The 21,746-nt window shown below is 27.5% G+C and overlaps 1 protein-coding gene across 5 annotated transcripts in view; it reads left to right on the forward strand.

The window, feature by feature from the left end:
* Positions 1–21,746, forward strand: part of LOC113377986 (rho GTPase-activating protein 7) — a 794,747-nt gene that overhangs the window by 727,730 nt on the left and 45,271 nt on the right. For 4 of the 5 annotated variants that reach the window (XM_026618466.1, XM_026618470.1, XM_026618468.1 and 1 more), the window contains exon 7: positions 16,782–16,865. In XM_026618466.1, coding sequence (XP_026474251.1) covers positions 16,782–16,865 — 84 coding nt within the window. The remainder of the gene's footprint in view (positions 1–16,781; positions 16,866–21,746) is intronic. The other variant, XM_026618469.1, reaches the window with a different exon arrangement.

Raw genomic sequence — 21,746 nt, forward strand, 5'->3', positions numbered from 1 at the left:
CGATTTTTTTTATTATTCACAGTATATTTCAACAATCAGATTATAAATACAGCTGAAAGTAAATGTTGCAAATCAAAATAAAGAAAACAAAAGGAAAAAAATTAAAAGGATTAAATAAAGAAATAAATGATAATCAAATTATAAAAGTTCTAACTTTTGAAAAATTTTCAAAATTTTGAAAAAAATATGAAAAAATCAAATTTAAAAAAAAACAAATTTTCTGTGTGAACATGCACGAGTTGTTTGTAGAATACACTCATCGCCCCATTTAATAATCACTCATAAATCAACAGTATGTATTTATAATAAATAATTTATTTGAAATTTTTTAAAACAATTATTGATTTTTTTTATTATCTCTTTTAGTTACAACTGCCCAGTGAAAAACATTCAATAAATTTGATGAATTTACAATAGTCGGCTTAAAAGGGACATTGTATACTACAAGGGCATGTTGGAAAAAACAACTCAGTAGTTGTTTTTCCATTCGACATAAAATTCACAATATTATATTGATGAATATTTTTATTTGTCGGATGTTTAATTACGGTACAGGATGTTTTAGCAATTTGCCTTAAGGCACGATGCCATGTACCACTATTTTTTTGCGAAAAATAATGTACGAATCTAGAGGTTGTACATAAAACTGCTCAGAGGATGAGGATATCTTGCAAAAAAGCATAGTGTTGAATAGCACTTACCATTTAATTTTGACGAAAAAAATCTTATAATTCATGTAATGTATAGTACATAAAGAAAAATTAAAATTTTTAACAATATTTATTATAAAATCATTATATGTAGAATGTTTTTTGAACCCTTCATATTGTAGTAGTTCTTTGTCCTGTATAACACGGATTCACATACCACGCTAGTTTTTTGGAACCTAACTATCGTGTTATACGGGGGTTACCTGTATATATACACACAAACACACACACACATATATATATATATATATATATATATATATAGGTATATATTAATATCCTATTACTACATCGTTCTCTCTTTTAATGTTCCCCGTGAATAATACGAGTTAATAATCTAATCCGTTTTTTCCTATGATATGTAATTACTCGGCTACCACAAGTCAACTTTTTACGTGCTGTTCTTGCGATCATTTTAAACAAAAGCATCGTTTTCTTGTCTATAATTAATAGTAATTAATCATTTTTTTATTTACTTATGCGAGTTCATGGCTCTGTAGAAGACAATAGTAGTTACAAAAAAAGTTGAAAGAACGATCGTCGATGCGGCTCGGAAGAGAAGGCTTTACTACCTACGGCGTGTTTTACTGATTTTTTGTTAGTATCAAATGAAGTAGTGGAATTTCAATTTCGAACTTATTCAATTACCAGAGAATCGATAGTGTTTCTAATCAAATATTTGCACGAACCTATCAAGATTTACATCAGATTTTTTGCCTTTTGCTCAAGTAACAGGCTATTTCCTGCTGTCTTCGGTTTGTTGATAAGTATCGAAATAGCGGCGAAGATGTTTGAGATTTTTGTGATACTTGGTATAGAGAATAAATATATAAAATTATATTAAAGATATTGCGATACGTGTGAATTATTTTAAGAAAATATTTTATTAATCAAATAAAATTGATTTTTAGCACAAAATAATTATTTATGATTATATTATTACACACATTTAAGAAATGGAATTGAACTAAAATAGGACGAAGCACAAAGGTCCAATTTGAATTTGAGCAATTATATTGCGAAAACCAAACCAACTAACATCCCCACAGATAACACAAATCAAACACACAACCATCTAACTATGATCAGTAAAACTCACAGCTAATTCAAGTTTTTAGAAATGTTTTTTTGCTGTTTTTCAAAAAATTGTTACCAGGTTCTTTTTACCACGTAGGCGAGGTATAATGGGACGGCCAAGGAGTAAACAGATCCAATGTCTTACTTTTAATTTTAAAGAAATTTTACGAAATAATTTCTACTTTATTCAACGAATGCAAAATATAAATTTCAATGCTCATTTTTTACGAATATAATACTGTATATAACCTTGATCTGGTATTTTGTCAGAAATATTTATCAGCAGAATTGGAATAACTATTAGTTCAATTCATCTCTTGTAGATTTGTTTTATTTTTAACTGAATTTACTTTTTATTTGCTAGTTTTCATTGACGAGATCATTGACAGGATAAAGATTCAGTTGGTCTTTTTTACCCCACTCACATTTTAGCTTATACAGAGGTTATATAAAAAAATTTTGAATCTAACTCAAAAACAACAATACATCTTTTAAAACAATTAAATAGCGTATACCAAAAAGTTATATTAAGGTCTAGTAAACTAAACATCAGTGCTCACAACCAAAAAAACTAACAACGAAAGAAAATACTTTTGTAATGGATTTTCAAACATTGTCATTTATCTCCGCATAGCGACATCATAGGAATTATGGTGATGGCTAGTTATACATCTTTTTTCCTCTACTTTCAAATATTGTTGCTAAAATGATCTCAACTTTACTTATTTTTGAGATATCAGTGGTGGGCTTTTTACCCGCGGATTTTAAGCCTTAACATTCAAATTTGAGTAATATGAATTAATTTTAATTTATTATTTGATTTATAAAATATGCGTGTCAATGGCTTTCAAAACAAAATTGACCAAGAAGCAGAAACATTTTGCTCGTATATTATCTTATGTTGAAAGAAAATTGAGCTTTTTCGTACTGAGCTTTCCATTATCTGTATTTGAAAAGTTCTAATAATAAAAGTATATTAAATATAAATAGGCTTCTACAAATAACGTTGTTGAGTAGAAGTTTTATAACGATTGTTTATAGCTCTGTTAAGTTTTGATTTCTCAAAAATAAGAAAAATAAAAAAATGCAATAAATTAATAAGCTTATCTGATAATATAGCTGTTAGATATAAGTTTAAATAAAACTAAACAATTTATTTATTTTACTTTACTAATTTTACTTTACTTTATTTTATTTTACTAATATTGATTAATTAGCACTCTAAGTGGCTCATAGAGAAGAACAGATTGTTCACCTGGCCTCATAGAACTGAATATTGCATCTGCCCCCTTGCCTGCAAATAAATCCTGAGTAGTTTTACCAAATCGGAGTCTTTTGAAGTCCTTTCTACGACTACGAATATTATAATAGAATACAGTTATATGGGCATTTACCTTCGTATATCCATTAAATATCAAATATCATTAGCGACATTACACGTGGATATTTAGTACGTTGTACAGTTATAATACGATGATATACATGCTCCGCACTATCAGAGTCCTTAGTTCATATGTGCAAGTGCATAGAATTGTCCCCGAGGACAGGGACGAATTTTATATAATTGAACGTACTTTAAATTTTAAAGTACGAACAATTGAAATTGATAGATTTTTATATATAGCATGGAGGAGCATCAAGGCCTAATTTGACTTTTAGCAATTGTACTGTGAAAACCCAACCAACTTACATCGAAACAAATAACACATAACTAACAAACAACTATCTTACTATGTTCAGTAAAATTCTCAGCTAATTCGTCATAGCAGAATTATGTTTTTTGCTGTTTTTTCGAAATTTTGTCGCCTGATTCTTTTCACTCCAAAGCGAGGTAAAAAAAGTCAGCCAGAGGACAAAAAGATTCACCATTTTATTTTTAAATTAAAATATGTTTTATGAAATAATAGTTATTATATTAAACAACAAAATTAAAAAACATAATCTAAATATATATTTTTAAACATATGTAATAACAAAAAAAAAATCATCAGCCGTTACTACTATCATAAATCTTGCTTTGGTATTCTGTTTATTATAGTATTTCTGTTTATCATAATTAGACATATTATTTCTTGGAATACAATTATTACAAATAAAGTGAATACAACTTTTATTGGAAATACATATTTTATGGGCATATTTTTTATAAAAATCGCTTTGGATACAACATCCACATGGAACTTTATCATCGGAGTTGGGTTAATTAAATTTTCTTTATTTCTTAATTTAATTTATCTTTTGTAAAATTGTTTTTTTTTTAACTTATTTTACATTTTTATTTACTAAATTCCTATTGCTTACACCTCGCCAGTTTAGTTGGTCCTTTTTTACTCCAACCACATATAAGCTATTCTAGAGGCTATAGAAATAAAACTATCGAATCTAACTTATAATTAACAATACATCTTAAGAAACAATTAAATGAAGTATACTTCAAAAATATATTCAGGTATCGTGAACTAAACAACCGTGTTCAAAAACAAAAAGACTGACAACGAAAAAAATACTTTTGTTACAAAATTCATAATGTGGTCGTTTATCTCGTAATAGCGAAGTCGCGCAATTTAAGACAATGGCTTGTTATACATTTTTTGCCCTCTACTTTCAAACATTGTTGGTAAAAAATTGCTACCTTTACTTGTGATTGAGATATTGGTGGTGAACTTTCTAACCCCCACACCTTTAAGCTCCACTTTACCCTATATATATATATATATATATATATATATATATATATATATATAAAAGCTCTAAAATATGAGATTAGTATAAATAAAAAGTTTTTGGTATTTTTAGAATAGAAATAGTAACTTTTCAATAAAAATTGTATTAGATGCTCTTAATGGGCCGTTAGCAACATATTGTTTACTATCGAAACTGAAAATTTAATGAAAAACAGTGATTTGTTAGAAATCACAATAATAATACTAATACGTACATAAATATAAATTACTTCAATAATAATACTTTCTAAGACTATTTACATTATAAATCACACTACTATTTTTAAATTATTTTTAACTTCCATAAAGTAAAAAATTAATAAATGATTTTTTTATATATCTTCACGTTTCAAAGGTTTCTGAAAATTTTGGCATACCTTACAATTATTAAAAATCGATATATCTCATGTAGAAATTAATCTCGGTTTCATATATTGCCAACATTGGATTTCCGTGGACGTGATTATCTATATTGCACGTATGTATGTGTGCGGATGCAAATTTTCGGCGACGATTTCGGGAACACCGATCAACCGATTTGAATAACTCAAAAAACATTCGATTCGTATTAATCGGAAAACGTGTTGATTAGTTTTTGGTTAGGGCAAAATGTGCCAAAAATTGTAATTCAGTTTTTGAGAGAACGAAGCGTTCGATTTGAATGATTCAAAAAACATTTTATTTGCATTGACCAAACGAAGAATTAATTAAATTTGGGAAGGCAGGTCTAGCGGTTTCGGAATTCCGAAAAAAAAGGAAGAAAAATGCCACTTGGCGCTCAAAAATGATCATTAGACAAGTACACATCAAATTATCAGATATTTTATAGAGATTTTAATAATAAGATTCTAATTTTGTTTATATTCTTACGGGTTCTGTACTAAAGCTTGTTTGTAAGACTACGATGCGGCGCTTGCGCGCTTCGTTATTTTGTCATTAAAACGGCTACGCAGCGCGATTCCTTTGAAAAATTGTCAATAAAAAGTTTTTTTTTTAATTTTTAAAAATGCATTTTTTTCAGAATTTTCAAAAAAAAGTTAAAGCTGTATTAAATAAAGTTATATTTCGGTATGGGAAGTTTCAGCAATTTGCCTTAAGGCACAGTGATGCCATGCACCACTAATTGTAGTTTGTCTGCTTTCTCTATATGTGCATAGTTTATGTTTTTTCCTAAAAACGAACCAAATTTCTTTTATCCTGAAAAGTAATTTTGATGGCTAATATATGGTACTAAAAGGTTGAAAGGCAAACGTTAAGAGGATGAGATGAAAAGTAAAACAGATTGCAATATTAAATAACATTTGGAGATAGCAGGTCACTGACCTCTTTATTTGGGTGGTTTTCCAGAAAAATATACATAAAATATATATTGAATCCGATACCGTCGGTGTCCGTATGGAAATTGCCTATCGCATATTCGTCACCGAGTTTTACGGTCGCCGTTTATTGAGGGAAATAGCTGACGACACGCGGTGGTTGTGACTCTAACAGGTTTCCGAGCTGTTAGTAAATAACGCACCAGCGTTTATTGACGATAACTTTAGATTATAGACTTTTATGACAAATACGCGTATTAGACTTTTCTAACACACTTATTTTGGTCTCGTTTATTCTCTATTTTTTTCCGTTATTGTGATCCATGTTGACTTTTTTTAGATACGATCCCTAATCCGTGTTTTCAAAATTGTCGTCATAGATTTTTCGGACTTGGTGACGCCACATAAATTGTTTTATAGCAAAGGCTATTTACCATTTTATGACTATCGTATATTTTTTTTATTTTTGAACAGCAGTCAAAACTTGTGTGTTCTATGATCTGTTGTGATGTCCTTATAACCTAGTGTTAATGGGCAACACGGTGGTCTTGCCCATTCTCTTTGTGATGATTTTATTACTAGATACATTTTAAATTTTATCTGATATATATGCAGTAATCCTTCATAAGTCTGTTTTTACTTCAAATTATAATCATATCTATATTTTTAAGTGAAAACTGGTATTACTACTGCATGATATCAGGTTGTTTGAGTCTGGATTGGAGTCCATGTGGTTGATTTTACTACAAACCTACGGACAAACCTTATGATAATTGAATATACATATATTGAATATTGTATTCACAAAAATCACAATTGACATTGAGAAAACTCTTAATACAAATTATTATGTCATTCTATATAGGGTAAAAAATTGGCCCTAGATGATTTGCTGAATCTTGTTTGTCTATTTGATATTTTGTAGGGTTATTAAGTTAAACACTTCTTATAAGAGTTACCAACAATTAATTAATATTTGTAATTCTAATTTATTTCTTATAGATAGCTATAGATGGTTTGTTTTTTACTTGTTTATTTATTTATTAGTTTATAAAATAATATATCTACTACTACTACTGCTTGATATCTGGTCGTTTGAGGCTGGATTAAAATCCTTGTGTTTTCAAGTCGAAAAATTTTACCACAGAGCCTCGGACAAACCTTATGACTATGGTGACACCGCTATTAAATATTATATTAACAAAAATCGAAATGGAGAAAAAAAACTTCTAAAATCACATTTTTTAAATAATTGTGAATTCAATGTTATAGTGCCATTATTAGAATATTAAACAAAAAACTGTTATAAACAGTATGATTTAAAGATGAATTTTTAGTTGAATATTGCTAAAATTAATTTATTAAAATTATTTATTTTAGTTGATGTGGTCGACGTGAAAAATTATGATTTTGATTTTGATTATTAATAAATTTGCGTAAAGGCAATAAGCAGTTTATTATTATGTTTAACAAGAAGATTTTCTGGTTCATCTGGGATTTTGAAGAAACTTTGCATGGTGATAGAGTTGATAGTCAAACCAAACACCTTAAAATATTATAGGCATATGAAAAGTTTTTTAATTTTATTCAATCTCAATTAATTTTGTTCATTTTCTTTTTAACATCAAGTTTTAAAAAATGTAGTACCATTAATATAAATGTGAAACAAAAACTTGCTTACATAAAAGGATTTAACTGTGTATGTTAACTCAGTATTATTATTGTTGTATTTTGTCATTAAAAATAATTATATAAAGGCAATGAAATGATTTTCCAAGTACTATAAAGACGATTTTAAGTAATAAGTAATTATATTGTCTAAGCTTTTATCCATTCTTTTGTAAAGACTAGTGAAGACATTATATTTTGTTCATTTTTGCTTTTCTATGAAGATGTATATTTTGGAATAATTTTCTAAGGATATTTATACATTTTTAGATAAATAAATAAATAAATAAATAATACAATTCAAAGTTATATCCAAGGATTTTACATGGTGAGTTGATACTTTTTTACCTATGTAAGTACTAGAAATCTCTCTCATTGAGTAAATATATTAAATTTTAGAGTAAAATTAAGAATAATTTTAATCCAAAATTCATTACATTTACACAAAGTAATATTTACTTTTAAGCTCTAATATATTCATAATAAAACACTTCCTTGAAAAATCATTGAATATTAGAGAACACTTCTGATGTATTCTCAATTCCATCCACTGAAATCAAAATACACTGGATAATACTAGTGTTAAATATAAAAGATATTACCAGACCAAAATCGCTATTTTTTAAATATATTGTTAGGATTCCAGAACATAGTTTTATAATGTTATGTAAAAGGTCAATGACTCAGAATTTTAGTTAAATTGGAGATGGGAACAAATTTGTATTCAGAGATGTTGAAACATACTTTTAATTACACCAAGTATGAAACTTCTGTAAGAACACCGTTCAAACTTTTTCGCTTAAAAGCGTAAAGAAAATTATTTTTAGAAGTGTCTGTTTTTTATCTCTTGATTGTTTTCATTAATAAAGTGTATCGGTTGAATAATTTAGCATAGTGCCCTCTCGCAATCATTAAAACTTCAGTTCGTAACTCGCCTGTCTTCAATACTTTGCCAAAGTATATTTTGAAAAGTCAACGTCCCTGTAAATATGCAGATCGATAACAATACAGAATTAATATGTCAGTTGTTGTTATTTGTTATTTATTCTTTATTTGTTTTCGGATTTGCGAACAAGTTCCGCACCCTCGAAATTTACATTCCGAATAAGGATCATGTGTTCTAATATTAGAAACGATCACACGGTTCATTGTGGAAATCGGATTTATTTTCAAATAGAGTTCAAAGCCCTTTGTTGACACCTAAAACACAGATATATGTAAATATTTTATATAAGGGCATATCAATTTGAGTACATTTTTGAAAAAAAAAGGATTTTCCTCGTACCTTCCAAAATGTTATGTACAATATTAATTAGTTTTTTGACGCAAGAGTTTATAATACCAAAATTACGATGAGTGTTTATATATTTTATGAGAAAACTAAATTTAAATATTTTTCACATATGAACTTAAACAGGAAAATTCCATTTATAGTCCTATGCAAATTACAGTATGCCCAGGAGATCCAAGTTTTACTTGGGTTGGCTTACGCAAAATTTTGTTTAAAACTCCATTCATGGTGTCATTAGCACTTTGGCAAAGTTTGTTATATTTAAATAACCCTTTTAAACATCTCGTAATGCTGCGTACAAAATTATAGTTTTTTTATATTCCACAGAGATACAAATTTCAATTTGAAAATTAATGACATAAATCATATGTGTTCATTTATTGGTTGGTCTTTTCTAATAAAGGTTTTCTAATTTTGGCTTTGGTGTTTTTATCTTAACAATTTGTATTAGTTTGTGCAGAATATTTATGAAGATATGATTAATTTTATACACACTTATAATAAGATATGACTAATTTTACATCCTTATACAAACTATCATGTCGTTCTATGTAGAGAAAAAAAAATTGTCTTTAGAAGATTTGCTGAATCTTGTTTTATTAATATAAATTCTTGTAGTAAACAAAAACTTTACTGTTACGATTTTTTTATATAAGTTGGTAGTACAAAATGTCGAAATGCTATGTATTTACTGTGCGATCTGGCGTTTTAAACATAAAACTTAACTTCACGTACGTGTTATCAACGACACATCAAAAAAATGCAGTTATAATAACATTCTTTTCTGACGTTTGTGCGTTTTTTAGGTTTGGTTGTAACTTTTGACTGCAAGCAGAAACACAGCATTTTGACAGTTTTTACTACCAATTTATCTGTTCATTTTTTTATTGCTTCATGTGCTTATTTTATCGTTTGTCAATTTAATTATTTACTTATTAATCATTTTTAATTTGTTAAATTATTTTTTTCTTTGATTATTATCTATTCATTTATTCTGTTTTATATAAATTCGTTTGTTTAGTCATCTTTTATCTAGTCCATTTGCTCATTTTATATTATATTATTATTTATATTTTATATTATTTGTTTATTTTTTAATTTGTGTCGTTTTACCTTCTATTGATATAATTATTCATTTATTTTATTTGTTCTATTATTCATCAGTTTTTTAGTTATTTTATTATTTGTTTATTCTTTTATTTATTTATTTATGCATTTGTTGCTTTTTATTTTTGTTTTTATTTTATTACTTATTTATTTTTTATATTTTCTTTTAATTTGTTTATTCATTTAATTGTTTATTAAATCATTTAGTCATTCAATCATTCAATCAATTATTTATTTGTCTAGCGTGTTTAAACCGAACCGAATAAAATTTTCAAATAGTCGAAATGAATTTCCAAAATTAATGACGAAAATACGCATCGTTTCATTTGTTCACCATTTAGTGTGAAAATAAATTGGCAAAAAGAGAATAATTTTAATTGCTGATGTACGTTGTTACCAAAACGATTTTAATGATTTGTGGTCATGATTTATATAAAAAAATCATAAATATTGAAAAGCGCAAAATACTTCAATTTCACCGAGAGAAGAAGCAAAGGATACCCACATTCATACATAATTACTAATTAGCGATTTACATTCGGAGTCGAAGAAAATGATTGGTTCATCAAAATTAAAGTTACAAGTCATAGTAATGTTGTAATAATATATTAATAATATATATTCTACAAATATACATATTTTGCAACATTCCTATGATCAACAAATGAACTTTTAAGTTGTATATGATTATGCGAGAATTTATATCTATTTACATACCACATTCTGTCGACATTGCCGACGATTGTGTCCGTCCGGACCATTAACGAACACTTTTGTATGAAAAAATCCAAAAGCGATAATAGCATAAAGTTAAACATTTTTCATAACATTTTGTTGACCGAAGATTTTAGCGTCAATCGGACGCAGTCAATATGATGTCTACTACTATACCCGCAGTAATAGGAGGTCTTGGCATTATTTTACTTTGTTTCTTCAATTCAAGAAATAAAATTTATTTTATTTGAAGAAATGCATATGCATTAGACACAATTAGATTTTTTTTGCTATTTTGAGCGATCAAATTTTTTTATTTAAATAGGGTAGGGCTCAATTTGACTTTAAGGCTCAAAGGCTCAATTTGACTTTAAGTAATTATACTGCCTAAACCAAATGAACTACATCACACACTACACATTATAGGAATCAAACAAACAACTATCGTACTATATTCAGTGAAATTCCCAGATAACTCCTAAATATGAAAATGTGTTTTTTCCTTTTTTTCTAAATATGACCTTTTACTCCAGAGGCGGGGTCCAATCCAATGCATCATTTTTGAAGTAAAACTTCTTTTAGCGCGACTAGGGTGTAAATCCGTACAAATTCAACGGAAGTGCGTTACGGCAATTAAGAGTCGAGTGCCAATGATTCGTCATTCGCTCTCGATGATGTCATTTTTATACGGGTCGATTGTCATTAGTCGTCGTGTATGTGAATAGAGATCTATCGCTGTATGCGTACCGGCTTCGACGTTGTATGCGTACCGATACCAACAAGGAAATCGGCATAGATAAATCAACATTTTAAAGTTGCATCGTAGTACTAATCTTGATTTTATGAAAAATTTCTGATTCAGAAGAATATTTTACCCTGTTTCTTGAAAATAATAAAACAAATTAAACATTTGCTCCGTGAACTAAACGTAAGTTTATTGATTAGAAATTATTTCTATATTATTCGTAGTTTCTATAAATCTTTGAATTTATTAAAATGGAAAATAGTTTTAGGCAAAACAGATATTACAGCTGTTTAAAGAATGAGATTATATCGCCAGCGAAAAAGTGAAAAAAATACAAGCAGTCAATGAAAGTATGTTCATTTTAATTACATGAAGTTCTTCAAACACAATTACATAATGAGTGAAGTTGCGAAAACGATATTTGTTTAGGCGTTGTTTAACATAATCCACTGTGTGAACGAATATTATATAATTTATTAATCAGCAATCACTTCATTTCTCTAATGAAGGCTCATTTCTAAATGCTAATTACAATGACAAACCGATCATGTCATATTTGAACTATGACTTTAATTACATTATTGTTTTTAAATATCATACATATTTTTAATGCTATTATAAATATATAATTTATAATTTATCATTATATAAGCGTGTGTAATGGTTGATACTAAGAAATGTGTGCATCACGAGTGTTACCATATTACTAATAAACATTATTCAAAATTGTTATATGATGTATTTATTTTTATTTAAATGCCATCTTGTACAGTAGCAAATAAGTTTTACTTCAATCGCGTATGAACATTATGCGCACTCGTTTTTTTTTAATTTTGCAAATTGTTCTTTTAAATCTTACCACCAGCTGCTTCTCTAAACTTTTAAAGGTATATTGTTGCAGGATGCACCGTGCATAATAGAAAACACTTAATATTTTAACGTCTCAAGTTTGTGCATTTAACAAGACGATAATCCTTAGTCATTAATAATTTTTATGAGTTTTGCCTTTGATAATACCTTTAAACTGCACTGCAAATTAACACTGCAAATTTAAGAAAAAAAAAGTTTAAATGTAAGAAAAAAGATAAGAATATCGTATTGATATATAATTGCTTTACTATTTTTAGTTTAGGTACTCTAATTCTTTTTATTAATTTTTACTTGTTTAATTGAAGTATTTTATAGTGCTTTTTTTTAATATATAGATGAACTTTGAAATTCCTATTTCATTTCATCGTTTAACCTTTCTGATCTCGCAGGATAACTACGAGATTAAATTATGAAGCAGAACTTGATCCTTTTTAAAAGCAGTTTCATAAAATAGAATTAAGGTTTTAATAAATTCACCGGAGGTGTTGGAGGTTTAAACAATGTCCTTTTCATAAGCAGTTCTCTTTTATATTCCAGTATTTAAAATAGATTTTATTCTCTACACAAGTGAGAACAATAAATAATTGTAAAAGTTTATTGGTGCAATAGGACACATGTCAAGGATAATTAAAGAAACTGTTTCAAATGAAAAGGGAATGTCCTTGTTATTTATTATTCTGACTTTGTCGACTTTATTGTATTCATACACAACTTTTGTATTTTGTGGAAATTATTATAAAATCTAACCCTATGTGGCTTTTTGTCTCAAGTTTATTGCATGAAACGATAGGGTAGGGCGGGGACACAAAGGTCCAATTTAACATTGTGTAATTATATTGTGAAAACCAAACCAAGTTTATCACAACAAATATCACATGTCAAACAAACAACTATCCTACTATATTCAGTAAAACTCCCAACTTCATGATTGTAGAAATGTGTTTTTGGTGTTTTTAAAAAAATGGTACCTGGTTCTTTTTATCCAATAGTTGGGGTAAAATGCGACAACCAGGAAGCAAACAGGTCCAATGTTTTATCTTTAATTTTAAAGAGATTTTACGAAATAATAGCTACATTATTCAACTAACAAAAAATTATTGGTAAATAAAATAAAAATAAATGAAAAATTATTTCATGAGTACATTTTTCACAGAGATAACACTTTTTATAAACGTGATCTGGTATTTTGTCAGAATTATTCATCAGCGGTGTTGGAATGACTATTTATCTAATTTAGCTTTTATAAAATTGCTTTTCTTAGCTTAATTTACTTTTTTATGTACAATTTTTTATTGTTAGCACCTTTTCCAGTGTAAAAGTTTAGTTGGTCCTTTTTATATCACCCACGTGTAAGCTTTTATAGACGTTATATAATAAAAACTGTTGAATCTAATTTAAATTTAACAATACAGCTTATCAAACAATTAAATATTGCATATTTAAAAATTATATTGAGGTCTCGGAAACTGAACAACAGTGCTCACAACCAAAACCGCTAACAACGAAAGAAAATACTTTTGTTATGGATTTTCAAACATTTCCGTTTATCTCGTCATAGCAATATCGTAAGAATCAAAGTGATGGCTTGTTATACATTTTTTCCCTCTACTTTCAAATATTTTTGTTTAAATTTTTTAACTTTACTTGTTTTTGAGATATCAGTAGTGGATCTTTTTACTCGCGGATCTTTAAGCCCCGCTCTATCTGTACTAAAAAAGTAATATTCAGAAGAAACAATATCGAAAAGATTTTATAATTTTCAGTGCTTATCTTTAGAAGTATATAAGCGAGTTTGTCATAAATGACCACAAACAAATTAAAATAAAATCTTCATTTTTGTTTTTTTATATTCATGAAGACCTAGATGCAAAACTAATTGGATGCATTTTTTAAAAAGGTTGATCCTATTTTTTTAAATATAATATAAAAAGCCACCAACGCAATATTATATTTCTAGCACAAACCATCAACGAATGATGAATCAAATTTAATCTATTTCAACTATATAAATATTTTCATATAAAAGAAATAATTAATTCTACTTATGACTATTTTTTTCATCTTAATCTTTTTCATATGGACGTAATTCCTATAATTATTTTCTATTTAGCTTTGTTCAAGCAGAGCTTTAAAAATCCTTTGAAGTATGGTATAAATTAAATATGCACAATATTCTCTTCGCAGAAAATACAAATTCCATATCATTATGATTTTAAAATTATTAACTTCCCGTAGGGTAAGTTATAGTAATCGTCAAAAAATCGAAATCAAAAATTTTTACATTTCTCGACGTTTTGAAGGTTTCTGAACATTTTGGCATACCTCAGAAAAAATGGATGTGTGTGTGTGTGTGTGTGTGTGTGTGTGTGTTTTGTATGTCCGCGTTTTTTCGTCCACGTTTTCGGGCGCACGGATCAACCGATTTGAATGGTTTAAAAAACATTCGATTCCTATTGATAGGGAGATGTGCTGATTAGTTTTTGGCAAAGGCAGGTCCAGCCGTTACGGAGATATGGAGCAAAGAGTGTAAAAAATAGAAAGCGAATTTTTGAGAGAACGGATCAACCGATTTGAATGGTTTAAAAAACATTCGATTCCTATTGATAGGGAGATGTGCTGATTAGTTTTTGGCAAAGGTAGGCCCAGAGGTTTCGGAGTTACAGAGCTAAATTTAAAAAAAATGGCTGTTTTTGAGAGAACTAAGCGTCCGATTTAAATGATTCAAAGAACTTTCTGCTTTTTTCAACAAAACAATTGATTTTGGAAAAAAAAATTTTTTGTTTCTAATTTTTTTTCAAAAAAATTTTTTTGTAATTTTGGACTAAAAATTCAAAAAATCACCCAAGCTAAGCACAGTCTAAGCGCCACTCTGGTAGAAATGTTTACGCAAGTGCGTTTAGACTGTTTGTGTACTGGAGCACTTTTCCAATTTTGTGAAAATTATTGAAAAATGTGAAAATGCCGCCAAACTGAGCACAGTATAAGTGAAAATGTCGCACAGAATTATTTGCAAATGCGTTTAGACTGTGACTATGCGGGAGCACTTTTTCAATTTTGTGTAAATTTGGCAACTATTTTTTTTGGAATTTGATTCGAAATGAAATGACGATTGTTAATGTTCTGGAGATCATAAATTGATTTATTTATAATTAACTTTCCATAGGGTAAGTAATCGCAAAAAAATCGAAAATGAAAATTTTTATATATCTTCACGTTTCAGAGGTTTCTGAATATGTTGGCATACCTTGGAGAAAATTGATGTATGTGTGTGTATGTGTGTGTGTGTGCGTGCATGTGTGTGTGTTCGGATACAAATTTTCGTCGACGATTTCGGGAACACGGATAAAGCAATTTGAATAATTCAAAAAACATTCTAGCCGTTCCGAAGATATGGGGCAAAAAGGGCCAAAAACGGTAACTTAGTTTTTAAGAGAACGGAGCATTCGATTTGTATAGTTCAAAAAACATTTTACTTGTATTAACAAGATGAAGATTTGATCAAATTTTCATGAAGATAGGACTAGCGGTTTCGGAGATCTAGTAAAAAAAACTAAAAAAAAATAACATTTGGCGGTCAACAATAATCATTAGACATTAGACATATGCATATCAAATTATCAGATATTTTATTGAGATTTTTACAATAAGTATAAGTAAAAGTTCAGATCTTCCAAAATATATCAAAATGAAGATAACATTTTTTCCAAAAAAAAATTTTTATAAAAAAAATTGTTTAAAAATTTTTTTTTAACAAAAATTTTATTTTCAAAAAAAGTAATTTTTTGTCCAATTTAAAATTTCTAAAAAATCTTATTTTTTCGAAGTAAAATTTTTTCAAAAATGTTAATCGTTTTTAAAAAAATAATAATTTTTGGTACGGGAAGTTCCAGCAATTTGCCTCAAGGCACGATGCCTTAATTGCCTTAAGACAGAATTCCACTTACAGCTAGTTTTTAATTTTGAACTATCTCGAAGAGCTTACTGAATAATTTCTTGGAAAACAATAATATCATAATCTGGTAAATTTATTTGATGAATATTAATAAAAAATATATAGTGAAGTGATTTTTATTATAAGAGTTAATCGAAGAGTACTAAAACACGAAGTTTTCATATTAATAGAAAATAATTCTGATTTTAATTGTAACAACAATTTTCAACATTGTAATTCAGTTTATATATTTTTTATAAATATTAGACAACGTTATAGTATTTATTTATAATAATCTATTTGAAAACATTTAATATTACTCGAACATTTCGTTACGGTATGGGAAGTTCCTGCAATTTGCCTTAATTATTATATGTTATATTTTATTTTAGACTTGTCTGATATATTATATCTTGATTATAGTCTAATAGAATTTTTATTATTTTTTGCAAAATAAGCCCGATTCTTTCTGATACGAATAATTATTGTCTTCTAAATGTTGTATGTGCATATATTTCGAATCTGATTAATATGAACAGAAATAATTACAAATATCTTTTTGTAATATTTATATTATGTTTTATTACTTCGATTACTGGATACTAATATTATTTTTTTGTTATTTTCAGAGATAGAAGTAATTGAAGCATGTAAATGGCTAAAAGCAGCAGGTTTTCCTCAGTACGCACAAATGTATGAAGGTACGTACGAAGGTATGTGAAAATATTACTATACTATTATTGATGTCGAATTAGTTTTTAGTTACTTTAGTTTCTGTATAGATTTAAATGTTGAGAATGATTTGGATTATCTTTGTGTATTATGTATTTGATTTTTTATTTCTATATAAATTACAAGTTGTTTTTGGGAAGACATTGAGTAATAAATTTATGAGTTTTACAATGTTGTTTACAAGTACTAGCAATGATTTGTTTCTTAGTATTGGACTGTCAGTACAATCTAACTTTATGTTGTTAATGGAAGAGAGTAAGTCATTTAATACAATAATAAGAAATGTACACGTACACACGCAACACATCTATACATATGCATAAAAATATACAGAAATAAAATTTATCAATTTATAATAACTAATTAGACCTACATTAAAATTAAAAATATCTTATTGTTAGTTTATGCTACGCAAAGTCAAACAATTTTTTCCTCTTCAATCTGTGATGATAGATTATAGAAAGATTTCTTGATAGATCATTTGAATGCTTAACATTATTTTTATAATTTTGAGCAATTGTCTTAATTTTTTTTTTGTGTATAAAACATATATTTAGGGGCAAATGCTATGAATTGAAAATTTATGGAAATATTTTGTGTATAACATAATATTAAAACCAATACTATTTGAAAGCTAATTGAAAGTTTCCTGTACGATTTATTAAAGTTTTGGAAATCCTAAATTTTCACGTTTGAAGTATAATTTATTGGGCACTTTCAAACGTGAAATTTGAATTGTTTTTTTTATTTGCTTGATTATCTATCTACATAAGACTTTCGATCAATTGCTCATAAAGTACAAAAAAATATCTAACAAGAACTTTGTCCAGTTCTTAGCAATGATGAAAGTACAAAAACTAGAAGAACATCAAATGGGTTTTTATTGATTAGTAGACCTAAAATGGGTTATTAATAAATAATCATTTGTTAATTCTTCTGCTGAATTGGTTTCAACAACTTTCTTGCTATGAGACTAGATTTTATACTTTTGTCACTTCTCAAATACCTTCTTTCTGATGAAAATTTCGAATTAAATATAATTTAGTACTATTGTTATTAAATCATATATTTTATGTCAATATTTTGAATGCCTTAACTTTCACATACAATCAAAATAGTATCTTCAAATTGGATTCAGTTGAGTGTTAAGGATGGAATAAACACAATTTTCAAAACAATACATCTCAAAATTATTTAACATAAGTACAATATGTCTTATATACAATATGTCTTATCGTATAATAAGACCTTTGTTAGCTTTATACATATAAAAATATATGCTTCATTTAATATTTCGAATTTTGCAACATGGCGAATAATCTGATACTGGATATGCGGAAAATATTTTGTCCAAGGCTTATTTTAATAAATATGCATTCGTACCCTAACCTTTATGGTTTTCACTTTTATGTTATCTGTTTATTGTTGTATTGTCTGCTTTATATATGTCTAAACATGGGTTTTCTATTACAAATGAACTATTCTTGTTCTTCCCACGCACGATACAATTGCGTTATTGGTCAAAGTGTATGGAGCGGTCATTGCCGTAATGTTTTTCCAGTCTGGAAAACTCACATACATATTATTCTCTGTCGGATCAACTGCATTTAGACTTATGGCTGGAGAATTTTATTTCAGATATATTTTAAAAATTTTTACATAGACGTTTCCAGAATCCAATTAAATTTGTAGAATGTGCAAACAATGGAAAAACAACGATAATTGTGTTCAAAATACTATGTATATTCATTAAAATTCTCAGTTAATTCTTAATTACAGAAATATGTTTTTTAGCTGCAGTAGAAACTCGATTAACCGGATAAACGTAATGCCGGACGGCACCTAGCGCCGGACACTCTATTTAACACAAATCTTTCAATTTCAAAATACAAATGAAAGGGGTGCGAGGGGCACTCAGGTACGGGATCACGCGCCATGTCCGGTACTAGGTGCTACTTTTTAAAATCATATTTTTTGTTACCAAAGTTTGATTTATAGTATTAATTATTTTTAGCAAAGGTTGTGTTTTTGTTAATTTAGTTTGATTTCTTACTTTGTTATCTAACATAAGTCATAATTTAAAAAACATTTTGTAAAATATTTTTTCATTTAAATATATATATATATATATATATATATATATATATATATATAAATGATAAATAAATGGATTATACAACAAAACTTTCAAATAAAAATTAAATTTCTCTACAAAAAGAAAGTTACAAAATAATTATTTACCTGGAATTGCCAATATGGACGAATACTCTGTTTAATACTAATACAAAACTTTTAAAATGTGTATTTTTATTTAATTAAAATAAATATAAATTACTAAGAAATTATTAGTGTAATATTTGTTTTAGAATTTTCAAACTATAAAGTGCATAAATATAGTCCACAATAAAGTTAAGATTTTTTTTTTGTTCTAATTCACCTTTTACATAAAAAAAATACTAGCTCTCTTACTATTGAAATAATGATCGCTGTGACGTCATAATGAAATCGCAAGAAAGCTTAATGGGTGTTTTCTTTCGTACTACTATTAATATAATGACGTAAAATATCCGCAGACAATTTCTTGCTATGCATTGATGCATTATATATCGTTATTTTAGATTTTTTACTAGATTCTCTGCAAACATAGGTTTTTATCTTACATCTTTCAATCTATTCCCTGATTAAACTATTCCTTACAGTTTAATAGTTTGTTTGCAGTAGCAACTTTCATTCTCTCACTGTCTACATTGGATCAGGATTTTTATCAGTGGTAATCAAAATATTTAAGTTTCAATATGTTTTGTATCCAAAATATCCAACTTCTATACATCATCAGATTATTTTCTTTCCAAATAATGCTGCCAAACTTGATACTTATTCATAATCTTCAATTACGAAATGGAAGTTCATTCTCAACAAACTAAATATTTATAGCATCATTTTCCAACAATCAGGAAATGATGGATTTAACAACATAATTTTATTAAATATATAATTTTTATGTTTTCTTGTTATTATTTTTAAATTCTTTGGTCTGTTCTTCTTGGTATGAACTGCTAAATGATGATTGCTGAATCGGATAACAAATGTTAGTGATTTGGCATCTATCTAAATCAATAAAATGCAAAGTTAATTTTTTTTTTAGATTTTTTTATGCATTATGCTCACCTTTCGAGTGTCAATTTGATTATTTAGAATATAAAAATTGAGAATAATAATAGAAACGTTGTGAAAAAGATCGTTAACTTTAAGACTGGTATAAGAGAACACTAGTCTATGTTTTTATGCCGAATTACGGTGATGTCAAATTAGACTAATTTTAAAAATATTTAATCCAAAAGATAAGGTCAGGAAAAGATTATGTACGTGTAGATGTATGTCTGTCCACCTATCTATCGATAAATATAGTTTTCAAATTTTAATTGATAAATTAACAATGCAATACTTTTGGAATTCAGATGTCGTTATTAAAGTTGACTTCTATTAATTAAGAAAAGAGATTTTTCCTTTATATGCTATATTTCAAACAAGTATTTTAGGTAAAAAAATAGGTTAACGCGTTTTGTGTGTCCGCATTTTCTCGTCCACGTTTTCGGGCGCACATATCAATCGATTTTAATGGTTCAAAAATTATTCGATTTCTATTGATAGAGAGAAGTGGTGATTAGTTTTTGGCAAAGGCAGGTCCAGACGCTCCAGAGATACCGAGCAAAACGTGCAAAAAATGGCAGTTTTTGAGAGAACTAAGCATCCGATTTGAATAATTCAAAAAACTTTCTGCTTGTGCTAACGAAACTAATGCTTTTTGAAAATAATATTATTTCAAAATGTTTTTTTTTTTTCAAAAAAAAATTTTTTTTGTTTATCGATAATAGTTCAGATTTTAATTTTAATTTTGGCTAAAATTCTAAAGCTCACTTATATGCTTTAAATAAATAATGTTAACTTTGTAATTCAGTTTATATACTTCTTATGAATATTAGACAATATTATAATATTTATAATAATCTATTTGAAAACATTTAATATACCTCAAACATTTCGTTACGGTACGGGAAGTTCCAGCAATTTGCCTTAAGGCACGATGCCATACATCACTAGTGTTTACATGTAATTATGACAATAAATTAACAATATTTAAAATAAATTAGCTGAAAGAAATGGATTTGTCAGATGTAATTGCTGCTCGCCTTGCAGCTGCCATTCCAGCTGTATATTTATTCATTGCACAACGCTTAAGGACGTTTTAAACGACCCAATTTATACACAGTTATCCTTTGATAGAATTCCTTTGATGTACAAATATCTGATAAATAAAATGCAATGACCATGGACAATTATTATCGACCTTCGCTAATTCTCTACGCTTTTGGCAAAACATTGCAAAATGTATATTTTTAACGTGTTACGTATTGTTTGGGAAATTATTATTGCAAGCTCGTTTTATTCCGGAAAAATAATAATAACTAGAGAAGGTGGCCAACCGAAGGTTGAATCGTTCTTTTCCGTAGGTATTTTTGAATTCATTGTAACCAAATATTCTTATTCTAGTTTTGTTTCAGAATTTTAAATCTGTTTGCTCTATGCAGTTTTATACTAATACCCTAATAAACAATTACATAATAAATAAAATTTTTGATTAAAAAAAAGCAATTTATTTAGTTTATTACTTTTATTTATTTATACATTTGTGTAAATAGATGTAATTAAAACAACCAAGAGCTAAATTGTAATGTTAAATTTAAATATTATATTTTTTTGCGCTTTTAACTCGTCGGGATGTTTTTTGGTTTTAAGTCCATCATTTCTTTTTTTTTGTAAAATATCGAGTATTTATTAATTTAATAAATATACCATTAAAG

The sequence above is a fragment of the Ctenocephalides felis genome, unplaced genomic scaffold, assembly GCF_003426905.1.
Source record: "Ctenocephalides felis isolate EL2017-DRISC unplaced genomic scaffold, ASM342690v1 CF-g0.4_SCAFFOLD_01886, whole genome shotgun sequence".
NCBI classification, from domain to species: Eukaryota; Metazoa; Arthropoda; class Insecta; order Siphonaptera; family Pulicidae; genus Ctenocephalides; species Ctenocephalides felis.